Raw genomic sequence first — 21,221 nt, 5'->3', positions numbered from 1 at the left:
CTGTAAAAGGAGGTTAGGAGAAGGTTAGCTGTCCGAAGACACAATGCGGTGCCTTGAGAGGTGGTGAGCATCTGTCAGTCGGGCTGTTGGAGGGGAGCTCCTGCTCGGATGGGACATTGGACTTGCTGACCCCAGCGTCCCCACCTGGCCTGCTCCTAGGGCTGCACCCCACACACGGCCCTGTGCTCACTACCTCCCCACCTTCCCTCCTAGGAGAACATCGAGCTGGCGTTTGACGACTTGGAGCCAGCCACAGGTGACTCTGTGGCCGCCGTGGACCAGGCCTCCCATCAGTCCCTGGTAGGAATTCCAGGGAGGGCCTGGGCTGGCCTTTTCTTGCCCTTCCCATTCCTGTCCCTTGGTAGAGCCCTCCCCATATGAGCTGCTGCTGCGTGGGGACACTATGAGCTGGGGGGCCCAGCAGTCAGGCCCAGACACCAAGCGCTTCCGAGCTGTGCGCCCTTTCGCTCAGCTGCCAGCCAGTCTGGCCGGGAAGGTGGTACTTCCTTCTGCCCTGGTGCAGTGGGGAGCACCAGCCATGGGTGTCTGAGCTCAGGCCCTGTCCCAGCCGTGCCTCCAGTGTGTCTGCCAGGAGCCCTGTTACCACCTCCTCAGTGGTGAGGGCCTGGCTGGACCCAGAGGACACAGTCATCCCCTCCCATCGTCCCCAAGCGGAGGACCAGTGCAGCCTAGCAGAGCAGGGCGAGGAGGTGGCATTCACCCAAACACAGAAACAGTACCCAGATATAAAATGCCCACTGAGGGGCTGTGTGGGTGTGAGTCCTCGCCGCTCAGTCTGGGGACGGGCCTTGTCACCCTTTGGGCAAGCGTCTTGGGCACCTTGCTGCCTGGGGGACTGGCTGCCTGGCAAGCGCCTGGCATTTGGCCATTGTCTTCAATTAGGGAAGCTGCATGAGGCGCTTTATTGGAGAATTGGCATTTTTGCCAGGCTGCTGATCTCCCTCCTCTGCTTTGAGTCCCACCTCTCTCTCCCGCCTCCCTGCGGGAAGGCCCTGGCCCAGGGGGTGGGGCCCCGGGAGAGCGAGCGTCCCCCTGGGACAAGGGCTTAAAGTGCCCAAGTCCCACATCTCCCCAGGGAAGCTGGCTTTTCTTCCTGACACCTAGGCCCCTGCCAAGGCCTCCCTCGAGAGCCTCTGCCATTCCCAGGAGGTGTGGGCAAGCTGACCCGGCTGGCTTAGCAGCAGCGGTGGGTCAGACAGTGTGTTTGAATGGGGCTTGGCCATCCCTCCCCTCCTTTGCTCTCCCCTTTCTGATGGGTCTGGGCACGGGGGCCCCTCAGTGCCCAGCCTGCCACTCACCATCCAGGGGCTTCTTGCTCGTTCCTGCCGTACAGCTCCAGCTGCTCGGGGGCCTTAGTTGCCCATCGGTCCTCGGCCACCTTCTGTGTCCTCCTGGTCAGCACACAGACTCCCTTGGGCAGCTTGGGTCAGAGAGGGAAAAGGGTACTTCTCTTACTTCTCTTGTCCCCAGCCCCTAGAGGCCAGGCCAGAGGCCTCCTTGCCCAGGGAAGACCTGGGAATTCCGGAAAAAAGGCACCTTCACCCTCGGTTGTTCGGCTTGCATGGGGAATTAGAAACCAGAATTCAGTATTTCCACCTTCTCTTGAAAAGCTGGAGGATTTGCCGACACTAGGCCACCGTTCTTCCGGGACAGCGGTTGGCTGCTCCTGAGTGGTGGCTGTTCCCTTCAGATGGGGCCACCTGCTCTCCAGGCGCCCCAGCTCTGCCCATGTTGGCTGCCACAGCCATGAAGTCAGCTGTCTTAGGCTTTTGGCACTTGAGTTTAGGACCCTGTAGTGACCCCACCTGCAGTGCTCCGAGCCCTCTCTGGGTTCTCCCCTCTCGGGCGGGGAACCGGGATTAATCACCGCTGTCTCTTGTTGACAGCTTCCTTTGGGCCATGCCCTGTGCTCAGGGCCTTAAAGACCTCATCTCCTTTCATCTGCGTGGGAGGTGATGCCCAGAGAGTGAGGGCAACGCGGGGCTCACCCAAGCCCCCCTGATCTCCAAGGGGTTGAGGATGGAGGAGAGGCTCTGGGCGTCAATGAGAAGCCTTCAGTCTTTGGGGACTTAGGACACAGGTCCTAGGAATCACATTGTGCTGTGGGCTTCTCTCTCTGATCTCTTTCTGGCCCCTCTTTCTCCTTGCTGGCCACCTGCTCCACAGAATGTCAGCCGTGAGTGGCAGGAGCTGTAGCGTGTGTATCTGTGTAGCATGTTTATGGTGTGCGGTCGGGACCACAGGTCCTAGCCCCCTTCACACTGCTCCATGTGACACTGCGGGATTTCTTTCCTTCTGCATAGGTTCGCTCGCTGGCCCACACGGATGAGGCGAAGGGCCTGCTATGGTTGTTGGAAGAGGAGGTGCTGGTGCCAGGGGCCACTGAGGACGACCTCCTGGAGCGCCTTTTCTCCTACTATGGCCCCCAGGAAGGTGACCGAAAAGGTAGGTGGTACCCCTGGAGGGCAGCTCCTCTGCTTCCTCTCCTGAGAACCCATTTATGTATATATGAGTCTAGTTGGCACTGCCTGGGGGGCTCACTGAGTCCATGGGCTTTTGGGGGACCTGTGCCCTGATGACCTGAACCTTGCTTGCCCCGCCCTCAGGCCAAAGCCCCCTCCTGCGCAGCAGCAAAGCGCACCATTTTCTCCTGGGCCACAGCCGTTGCACCAACTGGGTGGAGTACAACACGGCCGGCTGGCTGAGCTACACCAAGCAGAACCCGGCCACCCAGAACGCCCCCCGGCTCCTGCAGGACTCCCAGAAGTAAGAACACCACTCCGTCCACCCACCCCGTTTTTCTCTTCCTGCTGTTTGAGGGTTTCTCTGTAGTGTCTCTGTCGGGTGTGAGACGTGCAGCCCCGGCCCAGATAGCCCAGACCCCCGGCCACGGTGACCTAGGAGCTGGGAAGAGGAACGGCCTCTACTGCTGCCTGAATATGACTTCTTTCCCTCCTTTTCCTCCTCTGGCAGAAAAATCATCAGCAACCTGTTTCTGGGCCGGGCGGGCAGCGCCACGGTGCTCTCAGGCTCCATTGCGGGCCTGGAGGGCGGCTCGCAGTTGGCGCTGCGCCGGGCCACCAGCATGCGGAAGACCTTCACCACAGGGATGGCGGCCGTCAAGAAGAAGTCCCTGTGCATCCAGATTAGGCTGCAGGTGGTGAGTGTGCCAGTGCAGGCCCTGGGGTGCTTCCCGACCGCTGGCAGGGGGCCGGGGCCTTCTGGGCATGCTCCGGTCACCAGTGCCCACTCAGCAGCCCACTCACCTTGATTGCTGCTGGTGGGGTCCTCTTGCAGTGCTACCCGCTGTGCGTGGCCCCCCGGGCCTAGTACGGGCAGGGTTGTCCAGGCTTAGCACGTCCTGCCCAGCCAGGGGTGGGACACCTGCCATCCTGCACAGAGTGGAGACGCTGGCGCCAGTCCCTGGTCTCTTGGCTCGGGCTGTCAGAGCCCACTGAAGGCTGTCCCTTCCCCTTTGGCAGGACGCCCTCATTGACACCATCAAGAAGTCAAAGCTGCATTTCGTGCATTGCTTCCTGCCTGTGGCAGAGGGCTGGGCGGGGGAGCCCCGTTCTGCCCACTCCCGCAGAGTCAGCTGCAGCAGTGAGCTGGACCTGCCCCCGGGAGACCACTGCGAGGCCGGGCTCCTGCAGCTGGACGTGCCCCTGCTCCGCGCCCAGCTTCGAGGCTCCCGCCTGCTTGATGCCGTGCGCATGTACCGCCAAGGTGGGGCCCCTTCCCTCTCAACTCCTACCTCTCCCTCCTAGAGCTGCCCCTGCCCCTCCCCACCTCCCTAACAGGGCCTGTGGGGCTGGAGGGGTGCTGCTCCCCCCCATCTCCGACTGGCCCTAGATCCCCCTCATCTCTGCTGCTGCCTCCTCTGGGGGTCTCTCCTTGCATCTCTCCAGCCCAGTCTGTTCCTTTCTCTTTTTCTTGCCAGCCTGCTGACCATCCTCTCCCTTCCACATTCCAGCCCTCCTCATCCCCTCCCCTGCCCAGCCCACATGCCCTGTTCCCACAGCTCCCTCCTTCCGCCTTCCCTGGTTTGGACAGGTCAGCTCTGCCCACAGCAGCAGACTCAGTGTCCTTGTGGAGCAACCGCCTCTAAGAGTGGGCCAGCCCTGCAATGAGAAATGAAGTGTTAAATCTTTCTGAAGAACTTAGAATTCCCAAGAAAGGTCAGACAGACCCTTTTTACGGACCCATCTGGACGAGGGGCCAGACAGAACGATAACAACAGTAGTTAACATCCTTAGAGCATTTACGGTATACCAGACACTATTCGTCCCACACAGTAACTCATTTAATCCTCCCAACAACTTCATGAGATGTAGGTACTAGTATCATCCCCAGATGAGGTGACTGAGGCTCAGAGAGGTTAAGTAGTTTGCCCAAGGTCACACAGCGCGTGAGTGGCAGAGCAGGATTTGACCGAAACAGACCAGTTTCTGAGTAGGGTTTCGTTTGCCTGAAAAGTTATGAATCGCCAGGTTTCCGCCCTTTTCTCCCTTAGCTAGAAGACCATGCAGGCTCCCACCGACCCACAGCCAGGTCCCCTGGAGGCATTCCACAGGGGCACCGTCACTTCCTTAGCAGCCAAAGCTAGGAAACGGGCTCCCAGCCCTGCTCTAAATAAATCATCGATCTGTCCCCACGTCTTGGTAAGGAGTTGCTGTTTATTATTTCAAAACCAGATTGTTACCGCTCTGAACCAAAATCAATGTGCTTTACTCAGACAAGCAGATCGATGAGGCCAGCCGCAGCGGACCCCCTCTCCTCCCCCAGCCCCCAGCCACCATCGACGGCGCTGATGATTAATTAAGATGCCAGGCGTCCGGACCTGCTATCCCGGCCCATCAATTTAATTGCAATTCAGATACAATCAATAGCTCACTTTGTCTTGGCCCCTCAGTGGCCCCCGCCTCCTGTTTCAATCATCAGGCACATGCGTCAGCCCCATCTCGCAGTTGGAGGGCTTCCCAGAGCCAGCTAGGCCGCTGAGGTGGAGCGAGCCCCCGACGGGCTGTCAGGAGCCTGGGTTTGGAGTCCAGCTCTGCCTCCAGCCGCAGGCTTTGTGACCCTGAGCAAGCCAGTCACTCCCCCTCTCAGGCCTCAGTTTCCACGTCTGGAGGCTGAGTTATATCCGGTGTAAGACCTCTTTTGGGCTTGAAATTCTGTGATTCCATAGGAGTGGGTCTCTTGGTCCACTGCCGTGGGCTCTGGTGTCCTCGGGGTGCCTCAGGGTAACCTCTCGCTAGCCACAATCCTGACCTTGCCCCAGCCTCAAGCCCAGACAGTAGGGAATCTCTGTTAGAGGTAACACTCTTTAGGGAAAGGGAATCTACAAGGCTTTTTGGTCACCTTGGGCCTAGGGCCCAAGGTCAGGAAGGTGGCAGGAAGGGAGCCCTTTCTGAACACCCACCAAGTGAGCCAACCTGTGCTTTCTACACATTTTCCCATTTAAGCACCATGACTACCATGTGGGGTAAGTGGTAGGGCCCCCATTTACAGACGAGGAAACCGAGACTCAGAGAGGTTGAGTGACTGGTCCAAGGTCACATGATAGCAAGAACCAGGGCAGGATTCCAACCCTAAGCCCTTGCACTTCTCCTCTCTGCTATTCTCCGATGCCCTATTTTCTTTCTTTTTTTTTTTTTTTCCTTATTAATTCCTCAAGACATCGTTCTCTGGGTTATCACAGAGTCATAGACCTGGAGGCTAGAAAGCATCTTAGGGGTCATCCAGGCTCTTACCTCCATAGCATTCCTTCCAGGTGGTCAGCCGTCCCCCGTTTGCATCCTCACCGACAAGGAAGTTGCTTCCTTCTAAAAGAACCTGTTCCCTGTTTAATCCCCGCAGTCCCAGCGTGGGGCAGCCTGGTTGTCCTCCCGCCTCCTGTCCGTCGCCCCTGCCTCCTTCCTCTCCACTCTCCTTTCCCGGGGCGACCTCGACCGCGGGCTCTCCTCCCCCTGCAGTCTCTTCGCTTTCAGGTGACTCTACCTGGGCACCAGTGGTTGTTGGGGGCTCTGGGAGCAGGCGAGGCTGACGGGCCTGGCTCCGGGCCGCTCTCTCCCTAGGTTACCCTGACCACATGGTGTTTTCCGAGTTCCGCCGCCGCTTCGACGTCCTGGCCCCGCACCTGACCAAGAAACACGGGCGCAACTACATTGTGGTGGATGAAAAGCGGGTAGGTCTGGGTCCCCACGGCCCCGCCAGACCCTCCTCCCTCTGCTCAGACCCCTCCAGGCAGCTGCCCTTCCTCCCCTAGAGAGAGCCAGGCTGGCCCTGGGTCAGGTACCTGGTTTTGCCCAACCAGGGCCAGGCCAGGGACACATGGCAGCCAGGCTGTGGCGGTGGGGGGAAGGCAGCCCGGGGCACAGACGGACTGTAGGAATCACAGAAGAGCCACCCGCTTTAAAGGCCCGAGCTGAGGGTGTCTGCTCTCCGGTGAGCCAGACAGTCACCCAAGAGCCTCCCAGGTGGCAGATTAGAACTAGTGTTTCGGGTAGCCCCACTGGTAGCACCCGGGCCCCTCAGCCTTGACCTCCACACCAGGGCCTAGTTCCTTCAGCAGGAAGCTGTCCAGGGGAGGGGCAGGCATCCCTCCTTGGAGGAAGATTGATGTGGCAGCACCTTCCTGGTGCCAGGGTGAGCCTAAGGCTCCCAGGGCAGGCCCCTTGTCAGCCAGGTTGGTGAGTTCCTGGCTGTGTGAAGGGATGTCTCCCTGCCGTTCTCGGCTGTCACCTTGACCCCCGGAGGCAACTCCTCAGAGAGCCAAAGGGCTCCTTGAGCCGAGGAACCCTCCTGCACTGTGCTCTGGCCTCAGGCACTCAGCCTGACTTGGAAGGCATCTCAGGCCTTAGGACGGCTCTCCTCAAAGAGAGAATGCTGTGCAGGACAGGGCAGGAAGCCCCCTGCCTCCTGCTGCCCCCCGAGTCACAGACCCACACTGATGGAGGCCTCAAAGACCTTCTCCCTACCCTCTCCATCCGGGACCTGCCAGTGTGCAGGGTGACCTTGGTGTGGCTATAGATGACCCCCCCACACCCCCTTCTCTCTCACCCTTGACCTCCATTCCCACCTCCCCCTCATGGCTACACCCAGCGCCGCATCATCCCTGGAAATTCTCCGCTCCTGAAATCTCTCACCACAGCCTCCTACCTGTGCATCTGACCCCTTCCTCAGGACACCGGCTCTATGACTCCATCATCACCGCTCATTTCTGGACCCCACTCCATTTTCTCTGCTCTGTCCATTCCCTTCTGACTTCACTTCCTTTTCCTCTCAGTCTCGACGCCGTGGTCCAGCCCTCCGGTCACTCGGCCTTCCTCACCCTCAGCTCTCCTGAGCCTCCCATAGCACCCAGCCCTGAAGGGCCACCTTTGGACGTCTGCCCTCCTTGGCTTGGGGCTCCCAAAGGGCTGTGGGAGAAATTTATACAACTGCAGGGACTTGAATTCCTATAGGTCCATGGTCTCCAGGCTCACTGGACCCTTGGGCCCCATTTTCCACATGCTCCATCCTTACCTGGCCCCTGTTCCGAGCTCCTTCTCTGCTATTCCATTCTCCATCTTTCTCCTCAAATCCTCCCCCACTGCACCTTCCCAGCAGTCGACCTTGCCTCCAAACGCTGATAAAATCGAGGCTCCAACTTCCTCCTGCCTTTGTACACTCCTCTCCAGGTGCCTCCTTCTTCCCCAGCCCTCCTGTCTGGGTGGGAGAAGTATCCTCCCTCCCCTTGTCCAGTCCCTTCTTCCCGTGCTTTGGAACCAATTCCCTTTGGCCTCTCTGGAGACCTGCTCCATCAGCGATACGTCTTCTCTCTCTCCTGTTCCTCCGGCCTCTCCTCTGCCGGCTCTTCTCTCAGTGGAGAAACGTTCCACAGACGTTACGTTCAGAAAGGAGCCTTCCATCAACCCTCCCTCGTGCCCTGCACCATCGACACTTAGTCTCCTCTTGCTGCCCTTGCTCCACTGCCATTCATTCCTCCACCGGTAGCTGCCTGGTTGCCACCCCTGACACCTGGGACTGGTCTTGTCCTCCCAAGCCCTCCATGTTACCAGAGCTAATGGGCACTTTTCTGTGCTTCTTGCCATGTGACTGTTGACAGCTCTGTTCTTTTTGAAACATTCTCTGCTCAGCTTCTTTGATGCCACTCCTGGTTTTCCCCTTGTCTCTCTGTTCTTTCTTTCTCGGTCCCTCTAAGCTTCCCGTCTTTCACACCCCCCTGAAGTAAAGGCCTCTCTCTTCTTTAAGGCTCCCTCCTTGGCCGTTATCTGTTTTCTATTCCACACCCTCTTCCTGGGCGACCTCATTCATGCCCATCACTTCAATTACCGCATATATATTGATGACTCCCAGATCAATGCCTCTAGCCCAGGCCTCCCTCCCACGCCAGACGTGCATTTCTATCTAGCTGCTTTCTGGGCTGCTCTACCTGTACGCCCTTATAGTACCTCAAACTCTGCACGCTCACACCAAACTGATTATATCTCCTCCCAAACCTACTCTTTCTCTCGTATTGCCTACCTTGGAGAATGGTACCAGTAACTAATTACTACACAAGTCAGAAACCTCCATGTGTCCCTAGCTTCCTCCCTCTCGTCTAACCCCCCCAACCCCCATCGGGCAAGGCTTCATCTCCTTAAGGTCTCTCGCATCTCCCCCTCCTCTCCTCCCTTTGGGTCAGGCTCTAGCCTTCTCTCCTATGGATTCCTGCCTAAGGGGTCCTTGCATTCTCCACTCGTGTGCCGGTGGGATTTCTATCAAGAGCACATCTGACCGTGCCCCTCCCCGAGAGAACCCTCCAGGGGCTCTCGGAGCACACAGGCTCACGTCCTTTGGCCCCTGCCCACCTATCTACTCGCCCCTTAACTGCTGCCCGCCCCACCCTCCAGTTATACTGAGCTACTTGGAGTTTCCTCGGCGCTCCCTGCTGCCTTATGCTTTCAGGCCTTTGCGCATGCTAGTACCTCTGCCTGAAATGCCCTCACCCCTACTTTGGCTAATTCTTACTTGTATCTAAAGACGGCACAAGCAACACCTCCTCCGAGTGCCTTCCACAGCTCCCTTGTCTGGCTTAGATGCCTCCTCCTCTGTGTACTTCACCAATTTTCTTGTCTCGCTCCCCAACAAGATAGCGTGTTCCTCTCGCAGTCATCTTTATATCCCCGGAATCCAGCAAGGGGCCTGACGCTGCAGAAGCCACCGAAAGTGCTCGCTGAATAAAGAGCGGACTGAACGGAGGACGGGAAGGGCTGAGTGACTGGGAGAAGCCCTGCGTGGAGGTGGGGAGTCCCCGGGTGGGCTCCCTGACAGAGGCATCTCTCTGTAGGCGGTGGAGGAGCTGCTGGAGTCCTTGGACCTGGAGCAGAGCAGCTGCTGCATGGGCCTGAGCCGGGTGAGTTGTCCCTACAGGAAGGCAGTCGCTCTCACTCTCTGGTCACACTTGTCCACGTGGCTGCCCCTCCCCTCCTGCTCTCCCTGCTCAGTCCAACTTCAGGAGTCTCCTGGGGCCCCTGCTGGGTCTTGCCCCCGCCAGCCCCCTTCCCCCCCAGCCACTCTGGGGCTGCCCTTCCTCTCAAGCTGCCCCCTTCAGGGCTGGGGGCCAGGAAGTAGAATACTCCAGCTGCAGCAAACTTGACTCTCCCTCCCTCTGAATAACTGTCTTGTTCAGTGCACGGAACACCTCTGTGATGTCAGGAGGGAGTGGGTCAGAAGGTGGCCCAGAATTGGCCTGAGTCCTGGTGTGGGGAATGGGGAAGACGGAAGGGAGAGCTGGGAGAGGCGGGAAGGCAGAGCCTCCTTGGGTGAGTCGTCTGGGGCTGCCAGGGTCCCAGAGAGCAAGCAGGGCTTGGTGAGGCTGTGCCGCCACCACCCGTCCAACAGGCCAAATTCCTCACCTGAATGGAACGTCGTGCAGAAAAGGCAGGCACACCGGCCCCAGGTGCCAGTCTGCCGCGTCGCTCCATACCAGAGGGCCAGCCGAGCGTCCCTCCCGCGGGGCAGGGAGCCTGGACACCCCTCTCTCCCGAGACTGGGAGGCTTGACAGGTGGCATCCACGTTTGTGCTTCAAGGGCCAAGGTGGGACGGAGAGCAGTTGGGAGCCACCGGGAGGGTTCTGGACTGTCTATCTGTCAGCAGAGAGGGAAGGAACGCGTGGGAGTATGAGGTGGAAGGGGGTGCTCGCAAAAAAGCCTTGCGTACTGCTTGTCAGCTCTGTTCTCCCTGCGTTGCTTCTGAGTCATGGTTTTGGTTCCTCTGCCCCCTCGCTCCCTGGGGATCCGTTTCCTGTCCCCTGCCTCTGCCCTCGTCTGTGCTGTCCCTGGTGTATCCTTTTCCTTTGGGCCGTGGCTGTCCCTGCTGGTCTCTGTTCCTTGGTTTCAGATCTGTTATTTTCTGCTTCTTTCCTTGTCCTCTGTGCCTTCTGTGGTCCCAGCCTCTTTCCGTGTCATCTTTCTGGTTTTGGTCTCTGCCGTTGTCTGGCTCACCTTCTTGCTCGCCTCCTCCCCACCTGTCTCTAAGCTCAGGAGCGGCCAGCTGAGCTTCCTCCCTGGGAGGCCTGCAGTCAGATTTTTCACTGCAGCCTCTTGCTCTCTCCCTGGGTGGGCTCCTGTCAACTCTGGCAGGCTGAGCCGCTGCTGGCTGGCCCTGGGGCTGGCACCTCCTCCAAGGTATGTCTTGGGTAGAAGAAGGCCTGCACAGACTGGTCCTCTTCCCAGCTGCCCTCTCCGACTCTCTGCATCATCCCAGGTGCCTGGCTGAAACAGGAGAACCCCAGGGCCCACTCACGCTCAGAGCAGAATTAGGGGCAAAGTCAGATGCTTGCTGACATCTGGTTTGGGAGAGAAGTGTCAGGGCTTCTGGGCTGTGGTTAGTACTGGCTGGTGAGTGAGGATTCCCTGTGTGTGTGTCCCATTGCTTCAGAGGAAAGGGGGTCTCAACCTGAGCCCACAGGACCCTGAGGGTTCAGGCAGGGAAGCTTGGGTGTCTGAGAGCTTCCTGATGTTTGTAAAACGTGTATGGATAGGTGTGTTTCACGGGGAGAGACGGCCCTGAGATGTCACCTAATACTCAAAAAGACTCAACCCCACAAATGTACAGAGGTTAAGAGAGGTTTGAGGCTCACTGCTCTAGACTCCAGACCATCCTTTCGCTTCTCAGTGTATTTCTGGGCCTTTCTCCATCCCCCTCCCTGACACCTCACGTCTGCCTAGTCAGACTGACCACTAGCATGTTGGCCCACCCTCTCGGGGGACTTGGGTCTCTCACACCCCCTGTGGAATCTCAGGCTCACGCATCGTGGGAAACAGAGGCTCAGGTAGGGCTCGAGACCCACTGGAGATCCCAGGCGCTCAGCCCTGCGTGTTGCAGAGGACTGAGCTGGCTTTCTCCCAGGCCAGCCTCGGGGAACTAGGTTCCTGCCAGAGGCGGAGCTTTCTCAGCAGAAAGTGCGGGCTCTCTCCCCACTTCTTCCCTGGAGGGAGGCCTGGGGACACCGTGCCTATCGGTTCTGAATGTTTCCCGTGGAGTTCACATCTTCTCTTTGCCCCACAAAAGGGAATTTTCTGTCTTCTGGGCAAGGTGGAGGTGCTGTAAACCTAGATGGCCTTTGCCCTCTGCAAGGATACTAGTCTTTTTTTCACCTGACGATTCCCCCTCTTCTTTTTCTCTTAGCACAGAACATTTTATCCAGTCCCAGCTCAGGGCACCAAAGAGTGAGAGGAAAGGCTGGGTGTGGGGACATCCAGCTGGTTCCTCTCACGCCTGCCCTCCAGCCCCCAAACCCGTGTGACAGGTCCCTCGCCTGGGCCAACCCTCACCCACCCCACTGGCTCTTTCACGAGATGAAACCTGGGTGTGGGGGCAGGGTGTTGGCACATGAAAGAGGAGACAGTCCGACATGAAACGGAGCTGGGAGGATGAAGAGGAGGGGCCCCCTCCCCGGCCTCCCCCTTCTCTGCACACTGCATCCTGGGCCTTTTCCTTCTTAAACACATAACACCACCATCTGCCTGATCGCAGGCAGCTGGAGGCCAGAGGCGGCTGGAGCCCGTGGCGGGCCTGCAGTGGCCGTGGGTACAGGGGCGTGGGCAGTGCTGCTGGCAGCCCTGGGGGAAGAAGCCACCATAGGTGTTGCTGAGGGGCGCCTCCCCATATGACCGGCCGCCGCTTCACGTCCTTCTTGTCCCAGATACCTTCCCTCCGGCCTCCCTCTCCTTTCATCTCTTTCCCACCTTGCTCCTCCCCTTCCAAAGCCTCCCCAGCCCCCAGCCTGGCCCTCCTCCCTCAGCCTCTTTCTTCCTCCCTCCTCGTAGACCCCGGGGTTTTCAGGCTCTTCCCAGGCCAAGGGCCAGGTTCTGGGCCTGCTGGCTTTCTGTGCCAGCTGCTCGTTCCTCCACCGGGTTGCCCCCAGCCCAGGCTCCCACCTTCACCTGGCCCACGTCTCCACAGGTGTTCTTCCGGGCAGGCACACTGGCACGGCTGGAGGAACAGCGGGATGAACAAACCAGCAGGAACCTGACCCTGTTCCAGGCAGCCTGCAGGGGCTACCTGGCCCGTCAGCACTTCAAGAAGAAAAAGGTGCTGCTGCAGGGCCATCCCCGTCCCACTCCTCAGCCTAGATGGGCAGAGCTGAGCTCCTGGGGGTGGGGGAGGGACACTCGAGGGAACGTGCGGGCAGGAGGTCGTGGGGCTGTGAGTTATCGCTATCTGGGGGAGAAGAGGCTGGACGTCCCGGGGCAGCGTGCCCTGGGCCAGGGCAGGGGATGGGCAGCTCCCTGGTGCCAGCGACAGTGCTCGTGTACCCAGCGATGGGGCTGTGTGGCCTGGTCCGAGGGCTAGGGTGGTGGGGAGCAGGGCCCGGGCAAAGGTGGGCTCCGGATCGTAGGCTGCTCCGTGAGGGTTAAGGAGCTGCGTCAGCGTCTCCTTTTCTTATTAGCAGGTCCATAAAACAGCCAGTACCTCCGACTCTTGTGTTTCAGCAAGATTAGGTTTTAGAGCACATCTCGGCCAGGGTGCTGGAAATAATCAGGCAGCAAATAAAGCAGACGAAGTTATTCCTAATGAGGGCGGAGCGGTTAGCGCCCAGTGCGGTGCTCCCAGGGCCGGGCTGTCTGCCTCCCACTCTCTAAGGAACGGAGGGAGGCTGGGGGCAAGGGGTGGCTTAGGGAGTGTTTGACTCGGGGTCAGTTGGCCAGAGGAGCAGCCCAACAGCTGAGCTGGTGGTGGGGAGGGTCCTGGTGGGCTCAGGACTGAGAGCCTGCTGTGTGCCACACCCCACCCCAACTTAGATCCAAGACCTGGCCATTCGCTGTGTGCAGAAGAACATCAAGAAGAACAAAGGGGTGAAGGACTGGCCCTGGTGGAAGCTCTTCACCACGGTGCGACCCCTCATTGAGGTACAGCTGTCGGAGGAGCAGATCCGGAACAAAGACGTATGTAACAGCCTGGGAAGGCCACGCTGCTGGGAGGGAAGGGCTGTAGTTGATCCACGTGGGCAAGAGTTTTGCCAGCTTGTCTTGGGCTCCCAAGTGCTCCTTTGTTTAGTCCAGAGAGCTGGTATCCTTGAACTATGCCCAGCAAACAGAAGGCATCCCTCTGGGGTGCTGGCTGAGCCCCTAGGTATCCTCTTAGGATAAGACCTCAAGCATCCTCAGCATACGGGGAAGGGTCTAGGGATGGAGCCCCAGGGAGGCAGTGGCTTCCAGTGCCCTCGTGTCCCGGCCCAAGCTTCACCAGCTTCATTCACCCCAAGGGTGCAGCTCCTGGGCCCCAACCTCTCCCAGGGCCTCTGGCTCACTTTGCCCGCCTTACTGCACCCTAGGAAGAGATCCAGCAGCTGAGGAGCAAGCTTGAGAAGGTGGAGAAGGAGCGGAACGAGCTGCGTCTCAGCAGTGACCGGCTGGAGACCCGGGTGAGTGCCTCCCAGCACCAGACTGACCGGCCCACCTCCGCAGGGCGCCCAGCCCAGGAGGCCCCCCACTGCTGTTCCAGCTGAGTGAGGCAGGCAGTTCAACTGGTGGCGACTCCCTCCCCCAACCACAGATCTCAGAGCTGACATCGGAGCTGACGGATGAACGTAACACGGGAGAGTCCGCCTCCCAGCTGCTGGACGCGGAGACCGCTGAGAGGCTCCGGGCTGAGAAGGAGATGAAGGAGCTGCAGGTGAGGGCAGGACCGTGCTAGCGGCTGCCGCACTCTAGTGCCCACTGCTCCCCCAATGATAGGTGGCACCTCTGCCACCAGCCCAGCACCCCTGTCTGCCCCGGGTAAGCTTAGGACTGTGGTCTCGGTGGTTCAGGGGCGCGGGTGGTACTGCGCAAGGGGGGGATCGGCATACCTCATAGCCTCCTCTTCTGCAGACCCAGTATGATGCACTGAAGAAGAAAATGGAGGTGATGGAAATGGAAGTGATGGAGGCCCGTCTCATCCGGGCAGCTGAGATCAACGGGGAAGTGGATGATGATGACACAGGTGGGTCAGAGGCTGGAGGACTTGGAAGTGGCCTGAGTGGCAACCTCCGTTGCCCACCCCTAGGAAACCACACCCCTTGTCTCCTGTCTGTAGGGCTGTTTTAAGGCTACGTGAAATAAACTGATGAGAAAGTAGAGGTGCCAGTAAGTGCAGGCGATTATCGTGGAGGGCGGTAACAGCCATGATAATGATGATGTCTGAGGACCACGGTCTGCCGGTCCCTGGGGAGAAGACGGCACACGTGGCCACATCACCCTCTCTAGGCTTCTCCCAGCTAGTGGCTCCTTCTGCCTTGGGAGGAAGCCACCATTCCAGGGACCTTTCTGAGTCCCTCCAGCTGACTCCACCTGCTGCCCCATCCTTCGTCCCCTCGGCCCCTTCTCAGGGACTCTCAGCAGCTCGGTCCTCCCTTGTCTGCCCCCACCCCACAGGTGGCGAGTGGCGCCTGAAGTATGAGCGAGCGGTGCGGGAGGTGGACTTCACCAAGAAGCGGCTCGAGCAGGAGTTTGAGGACAAGCTGGAGGTGGAGCAGCAGAGCAAAAGGCAGCTGGAGAGGCGGGTGAGTCTGGTGGAAGAAGCGGAGGTCTGTGCCTAGGAGGAGCTGGGAGAAGCTGGGAGGGGCTTGGCGCCACGTGTTGGCCCAGGGAGTGGCCGGAGCCAGGCAGGCCCTGGGAGCAATGGGGAAGGGTTGGTTGACATGTTCGCCTCTCGGTTCGGGGGACAACCAAAGGCAAGCTGTTGTTAAGAGTGTCTTAGATTCCCTGGACGACCCTGACTTCATCCCCCATCCCCACGTCTCCCCCTCATCCACCCACTCCCTTCTCCTCACCTCTTTGACCAGTACTTCTGGGCCTCTCAATGGCTGCTGAGCCTGCACCCCATCTTGCCCCCTAGCTTGGAGACCTGCAGGCAGATAGTGATGAGAGCCAGCGGGCCCTGCAGCAGCTCAAGAAGAAGTGCCAGCGGCTGGCAGCCGAGCTGCAGGACACCAAGCTGCACCTGGAGGGCCAGCAGGTCCGCAGCCACGAGCTGGAGAAGAAGCAGAGGAGGTGGGTGGGCCCCCTGCCCTGGACGCAGAGGACTTCCTAGAGCAGCACGAGACAGGGCTCCCTGCCTCCCTCCGGGGAGGAGAGAAGAGGGGGCCTGAATTTGGCCAGGGGCTTTGCCTGCATGGTCACTCATCCCGGAATGTGAGTCAGAGTCTCACTCCTAAGGAGCACGCAGACCACAGCCCCACCGACGGCCTGCTCAGGGCTTCGCTCTCGGACACGCTCCCCTCAGTATGTGCTGTCACCCTGCCTGGGGCCGGGAAGGATGGGTGTCAGCCAGAGCCCGTGCAGGAACCTCTCCACGGCGGCCCTGCCTCTTGCCCTCGCCCGGCTCCCCATCTCTCCCTTGCCTCAGCTACACAAACACACTCTCCTGACTAATGTTGTTAAACTATCGTGCCGCTTCCATCTCATTATGGTAAATGTAATGACACAAAGGGGGGCAGGTGTAGCCCTCACAGGAGAAAATCCAATCTAAATTAACTTCCCTGGCTGGGGATGGGAATGGGATGCCTCTATTAGTAACAGGGAGGAACCCTCACACCCTGGGAACAGCAGGGTGCCCCAGGGGGTGGGAACGGCACCCGGTTCCCCGCTGCAGGGGTCGGGTTCTCAGCAGAGGCACCAGTTGCCTTTGTGAAGGGGCAGCCCTACACCCACGCCCTGGGGGTGAGGACGGCAGGGCTGAGTCCTTTCAGTGACCCAGGGTTACCCTTGGCCTCCTGGGCTCACTCGGGCCTGCCAGGCTGCTGCTTTGCAGAGAGTGGGGGGAGGTAGGAAGACCTTATATTTCTCCCTCCCAGCTCTGTGACTCTCTGCTTCCCTAGTTCTCATCTTTACCCCCACCTTCCCTTTTACTTAGTGGCAGACACCCTTAGCGGGACACCCCGCCCCCGCTCAGAGCACCCCCCTGACAGTGCCAGCTCGGCCTAGTTACCGTCTCACTGCACTCCCCGCTGGGCACCTTATTAGGTTTCAGCTGCCCGGAGTTTTCTTACTTTTTTTTTGATGTGGAGTTGGGATGGGGATGAGCTGTCCAGTTTTTGACCTGAAGCCGATTAGCTCTTCAGTGAAGGTGGTAAGAGGAATTTCAGCAATTTGCTCCTTCTGTAGCGTCACTGGGCAGGAAATGGAAGGCTGGGAAGTGGAGAAGTGAAGAAAGAGGCCCCCGACCGTGGACCGTGTGCCCGTTGAAGCACGCTGCCAGCCGGGCACAGTGGGACTGGGGCCTCCAGCCTGGTGTGGGGTGTCCTGGGGGTGACAGGGTGCTGCTGGAGCAGGTGGGCCTGGCCAGGGCCTAGTGCTCAGAGGTGGGGCAGCAGCCAGCTGCTCTATCTAAAGTTGCCAGACTGAACTGTAGAAAGTGAGTTAGACGCGGCAGGACATCCATTTCTACCCATTCTGATGCCCGCTCTGCCCTCACCCTGGTCCCTCTTCCCATTCTTTGATCTGTTGAAAGGGAAAAGGTCGAGACAATGCCAGAGGAGAGTCTGTCCACCTCTTCCCTGGAAGCAGTCTGTGGTTCCCTCTCAGCCCCATCTGGTGAAAAGCCTCCTTGGACCTGTGTGATGAAATCCCTACCCACCTCATCCCAGACCAGGTTGCTCAGCAGGGCCTAGGTGGCCTGACCTGTAACCCCTGAATGTCACCTGACCACTGGCCCCAAGTTCAGGCTGCATGATTCCCCCTGACTTGGGTCCTGTCCACATCTGTGGCACCACTTCCGGGCGGCCTCTGGGTGCTGGAGACCTGGACTCCTCCCTTATCTGACGGAGCCGCATGGCCACGCTCCCTCGCAGGTTTGACAGTGAGCTCTCGCAGGCGCATGAGGAGGCCCAGCGGGAGAAGCTGCAGCGGGAGAAGCTGCAGCGGGAGAAGGACATGCTCCTTGCCGAGGCTTTCAGCCTGAAGCAGCAGATGGAGGTGCGTGGGGCTTCCCATCGTCCATACCCCAACCCCGTCACAGGCTCGGGCCAGCCCAGGGCCAGCCTCATCTTCTCTTTTGCTCCAGGAGAAAGACATGGACATTGCGGGATTCACCCAGAAGGTTGTGTCATTGGAGGCTGAGCTCCAGGACATTTCTTCCCAAGAGTCCAAGGATGAGGCCTCTTTGGCCAAGGTCAAGAAACAGCTCCGAGACCTGGAGGCCAAGGTCAAGGATCAGGAGGAGGAGCTGGATGAGCAGGCGGGGACCATCCAGATGCTGGAGCAGGTGCTGAGGGCTTGGCTGCCGTCCCCACAGCTACCCTGGGGTGTGGGCCAGAGGAGGACAAGATCCCAAATTCAGTCGATCATTCCTTCTCTTATTCACAAAGTATTGAGGGAGCACCTGATCCGTGCCAACCACAGTGTGAAGATAATTAAGCTTTCATGGTACTTTCCACAAGAACAGATCTTAATTGACCTCCACTGGTGAGGGGCTCAGAGTGCATGGCAGCAGGAAGGCCATGAGCCCATCCAGCCTGCCACTGAGCTACCGTGTCAGTTCAGGGAGCTAGAGCCTGGAGGCCAAGTGGAAAAGCTGCAGGACTGCCCCCACCCCCAGCAGCCTTCTCTGGGCCTGTGCCAGACATCTAGGAAAGGAGTTCAGCTTCTCTGGAGAAGCCACTTGCCATAGAAACAAGGTGGGAGCGAAGGGAGACCTTCCCTGCTCCCAAGCCTGGGGAGAGCGGCCCATGAGGGTGCAGTGGGGAGGGGTCAGGGTGCTACTGGGAAAGAAACCCAGTCCCTACTCCCACCCACCTCCAGGCCAAGCTGCGGCTCGAGATGGAGATGGAGCGGATGAGGCAGACCCATTCCAAGGAGATGGAGAGTCGGGATGAGGAGGTGGAGGAGTCCCGGCAGTCGTGTCAGAAAAAGGTGAAGCAATGGGCGCTTACCTGTCTAATATAAATGCCGGTTCTCCCATCACCGCTTTGAAGTAAGGGCTTTTCTGTTTCTTTACCTTAGCCACACCATGTTCCATTGCTATTCAGGACCAGGAATCTCTGCTCGGGATCCTGGCATTGGCTGGGATGTGTGTTCTCAGGGTCTGTAGAGAAGCTCAGGCCCTTGAGGAGTTAATGCCCCCTGCTTTCTGTGCCAAGAAGCAGGCACAAGGGCTCTGGAGCAAGGGCTCCCACACGGGCCTGGGCCCCTGTGCATGGCCTGCCGTCCCTCCTCTCCCTCCCAGGCCGCTTTGAAACCCTAGGAACTTTGAATTCAGGGTCTGCCCCTCTGGGGTCATCCATGCTCAGCGCCGCCCCACTCTTTTCGTGGGGTGGGAGGATCCAGCAGGGAAGGGGCTAGCTGGCACCAGACACTGAAGGGACGAACGGGCCCCTGTTCCCAGTTAAAGCAAATGGAAGTACAGCTCGAGGAGGAGTATGAGGACAAGCAGAAGGTGCTGCGGGAAAAGCGGGAGCTGGAGAACAAGGTGGCCACGCTCAGTGACCAGGTGAGTGGAGACTGCTGGCTGCCGCAGGGAGAGCTGGGAACAGGAGGGGTGCTGGTTCCGTAGGGCCCGCTGTCATCACCTGTGGGATGGGTGATCACATCCCCTGCACACTGGGGTTTCTCACCAGCTGGCATAATCCTGGCACTTCCTCTGTCATTGCTCATTAGGCATCTCTGAGAGTGAGGGTAGGGTGAGGAGTGGGCTTGGGGAAGACAGGAGGAGGCCCCGGGGCAGAGCCCAGAGCCCCAGCTTCTGGTGTCCACCCAGGTGAACCAGCGAGACTTTGAGTCAGAGAAGCGGCTCCGGAAGGACCTGAAGCGCACCAAGGCCCTGCTGGCAGATGCTCAGATCATGCTGGACCACCTGAAGAACAACGCACCCAGCAAGAGGGAGATCGCCCAGCTGAAGAACCAGGTACCTGCAGACAGGAAGCCGTCAGCTTTCTCTCTCTCCCTCCTGCCCCTGTCAGTGGTTCTTGAGTCCTCGGGAAGGGAGGTGACAGGGAAGTGGGGAGAAGCCAGACTCCCCAGGGTCTGCGCATGCGATATGCATGACTGTCAAGCCCCGGATGGTATGGACGGGCTCAGCATCCACCACCCCTGTCACGGGAGGAGTTGCCGGAACACACACAACACATCACAGCCCTGGGGTCTGAAGTAAACAGGGGAGAAGGAGAGCTCCTGGGTTCTCTCTCCCCTGCGAGCCTCCTGCACAGCCCTCCTGCCCTCAGGGAATGGCTGACGTCTCTCCCTGGGGCGGGGGTGGCTCTCTGTCCAGCTGGAGGAGTCAGAGTTCACCTGTGCAGCAGCCGTGAAAGCGCGCAAAGCAATGGAGGTGGAGATCGAAGACCTGCACCTGCAGATTGACGACATCGCCAAAGCCAAGACGGCGGTGAGGATGCGGGGTGTGCCGGGCCAGATTCGGGGGGCTGAGGGAGAATGGAGCTGTGACAGTGGCTGCTTTTACCCCAAACAGGGCTCATTCCCCAGCCCTGTCCCTTCACGCCAGGGCTTTCTGCGGCAAGAGCGGGCCTCCCCTCCTCTGCCTCTCCCCACTCAGAGCAGAGGCCTGGGAGGGGGTGAGGTGGAGGAGGGAGCCAGCAAGGGCCCATCTCCCTGTTCAACCACCTGTCTGTGGGCACTTGGCCACAGGCCCCGACACCATAAATAAAGGCAGCAAATGTGGCTGAGGGATGTAAACAGGTACCTAGAGATTAGCAGAAGCACCGATAAGAAGATGGGATGGCTCCGTTTCCCTCCCCTGCCCCTGGCCAGCCCACTGACAAGCCCAAGCGGCAGCTAATTAGAGCGCTTATTTAATGCCTCGCTTTTAATTCCCCACCTCTCCCACGGCCCATCCATCGGCCGAAAGCTCATTACTGGGATACGGCCATCGGTACCTCCTCAGGCGGGGAATGGGGCAGGGGAGGAGGCTGGGCTTGGCTCTGGGCTCCCTGGCCCCCCAGCCCGTCACCTGACTGCTGAGAGATGCCAATCTCCTGGCTTGATTTATCCCCGTGACATTTATGCTCCTCAGTAGTTTTCAGGTGAGTAATTCAAATTCCTTAATTGTGTTAAAAAGGGCTGTTATAAAATTACCATTTTATTTAAATCCAAGTTAATAAATTTCTTGGCGGAGTCTTCCGCGGCTCCCCACGTCCCGGTAACAAGATGGATGGGGCAGAGAAGGAGCCAGCACAGTCATTTTGGTTTGGAATTACAGGCTAATAGATTCATTCATTTCCTGAAGCTGCTGTTGGCTGTCTCTTCTCCTCCCCCCGCCAGGAGTGGACTTGGCTGTGGGCGCTGGATGGCCAGGGAGCAGGCAGTCCCAGGAGAAACATGCCAGGAGAGTTTCACAGATTTGAGGGGTCCTTCCTTGGGGCCTGAAGGGGGCAGAGTGCGCACAGGTTAGGGCCTGAACGCTAGTGCTAGGATGATGGGTCGTTGGTTCTGGACAGACCTTTTCTGCCTTCTCATTAGCCTCCAAAGAGCTGTCAGAAAGCAGCTGTCATTTAGCCCAGGGTCTGCCTGAGCTGCAGAGACAGCCCTTTTCCCTCAGCTCCCTGGCCCACAGCAGGACAGGCAGTTCCCTGAGCATCATTGGTCCTGGAACCTCCTCCAGCGGGTGGACCTGGCCCTATCATCACCCCGTCCCATTGGAGGAGGCCTAGGGAGGTTCAGTCTTTCCACCAAGGGCCATCAGGCAGGCCAGGCCTGATGCTCTCTGATCTGTCTTC

At 59.0% G+C, this 21,221-nt stretch overlaps 1 protein-coding gene across 18 annotated transcripts in view; it reads left to right on the top strand.

Annotated features, from left to right (window-relative positions):
* Positions 1–21,221, top strand: part of MYO18A (myosin XVIIIA) — a 95,598-nt gene that overhangs the window by 57,715 nt on the left and 16,662 nt on the right. For 17 of the 18 annotated variants that reach the window (XM_027130471.1, XM_027130474.1, XM_027130473.1 and 14 more), the window contains 20 exons: positions 214–300; positions 2,325–2,466; positions 2,628–2,787; positions 2,995–3,181; positions 3,504–3,747; positions 6,099–6,208; positions 9,356–9,421; positions 12,476–12,604; positions 13,315–13,458; positions 13,848–13,937; positions 14,069–14,188; positions 14,386–14,497; positions 14,929–15,056; positions 15,392–15,546; positions 17,346–17,469; positions 17,558–17,758; positions 18,295–18,405; positions 18,878–18,982; positions 19,250–19,396; positions 19,760–19,873. In XM_027130471.1, the coding sequence (XP_026986272.1) occupies positions 214–300; positions 2,325–2,466; positions 2,628–2,787; positions 2,995–3,181; positions 3,504–3,747; positions 6,099–6,208; positions 9,356–9,421; positions 12,476–12,604; positions 13,315–13,458; positions 13,848–13,937; positions 14,069–14,188; positions 14,386–14,497; positions 14,929–15,056; positions 15,392–15,546; positions 17,346–17,469; positions 17,558–17,758; positions 18,295–18,405; positions 18,878–18,982; positions 19,250–19,396; positions 19,760–19,873 (2,676 nt within the window). Of the gene's footprint in view, positions 1–213; positions 301–2,324; positions 2,467–2,627; positions 2,788–2,994; positions 3,182–3,503; positions 3,748–6,098; positions 6,209–9,355; positions 9,422–12,475; positions 12,605–13,314; positions 13,459–13,847; positions 13,938–14,068; positions 14,189–14,385; positions 14,498–14,928; positions 15,057–15,391; positions 15,547–17,345; positions 17,470–17,557; positions 17,759–18,294; positions 18,406–18,877; positions 18,983–19,249; positions 19,397–19,759; positions 19,874–20,766; positions 21,217–21,221 lie in introns of those variants that run through there. The other variant, XM_027130488.1, reaches the window with a different exon arrangement.

This window comes from Aethalodelphis obliquidens, unplaced genomic scaffold, assembly GCF_003676395.1.
Source record: "Aethalodelphis obliquidens isolate GAN/ISIS:26980383/991018 unplaced genomic scaffold, ASM367639v1 scaffold38, whole genome shotgun sequence".
Lineage (NCBI taxonomy): Eukaryota > Metazoa > Chordata > Mammalia > Artiodactyla > Delphinidae > Aethalodelphis > Aethalodelphis obliquidens.
Note: the sequence above shows the minus strand (reverse complement) of the source record. Positions and strands in the feature narration are given on the sequence as shown.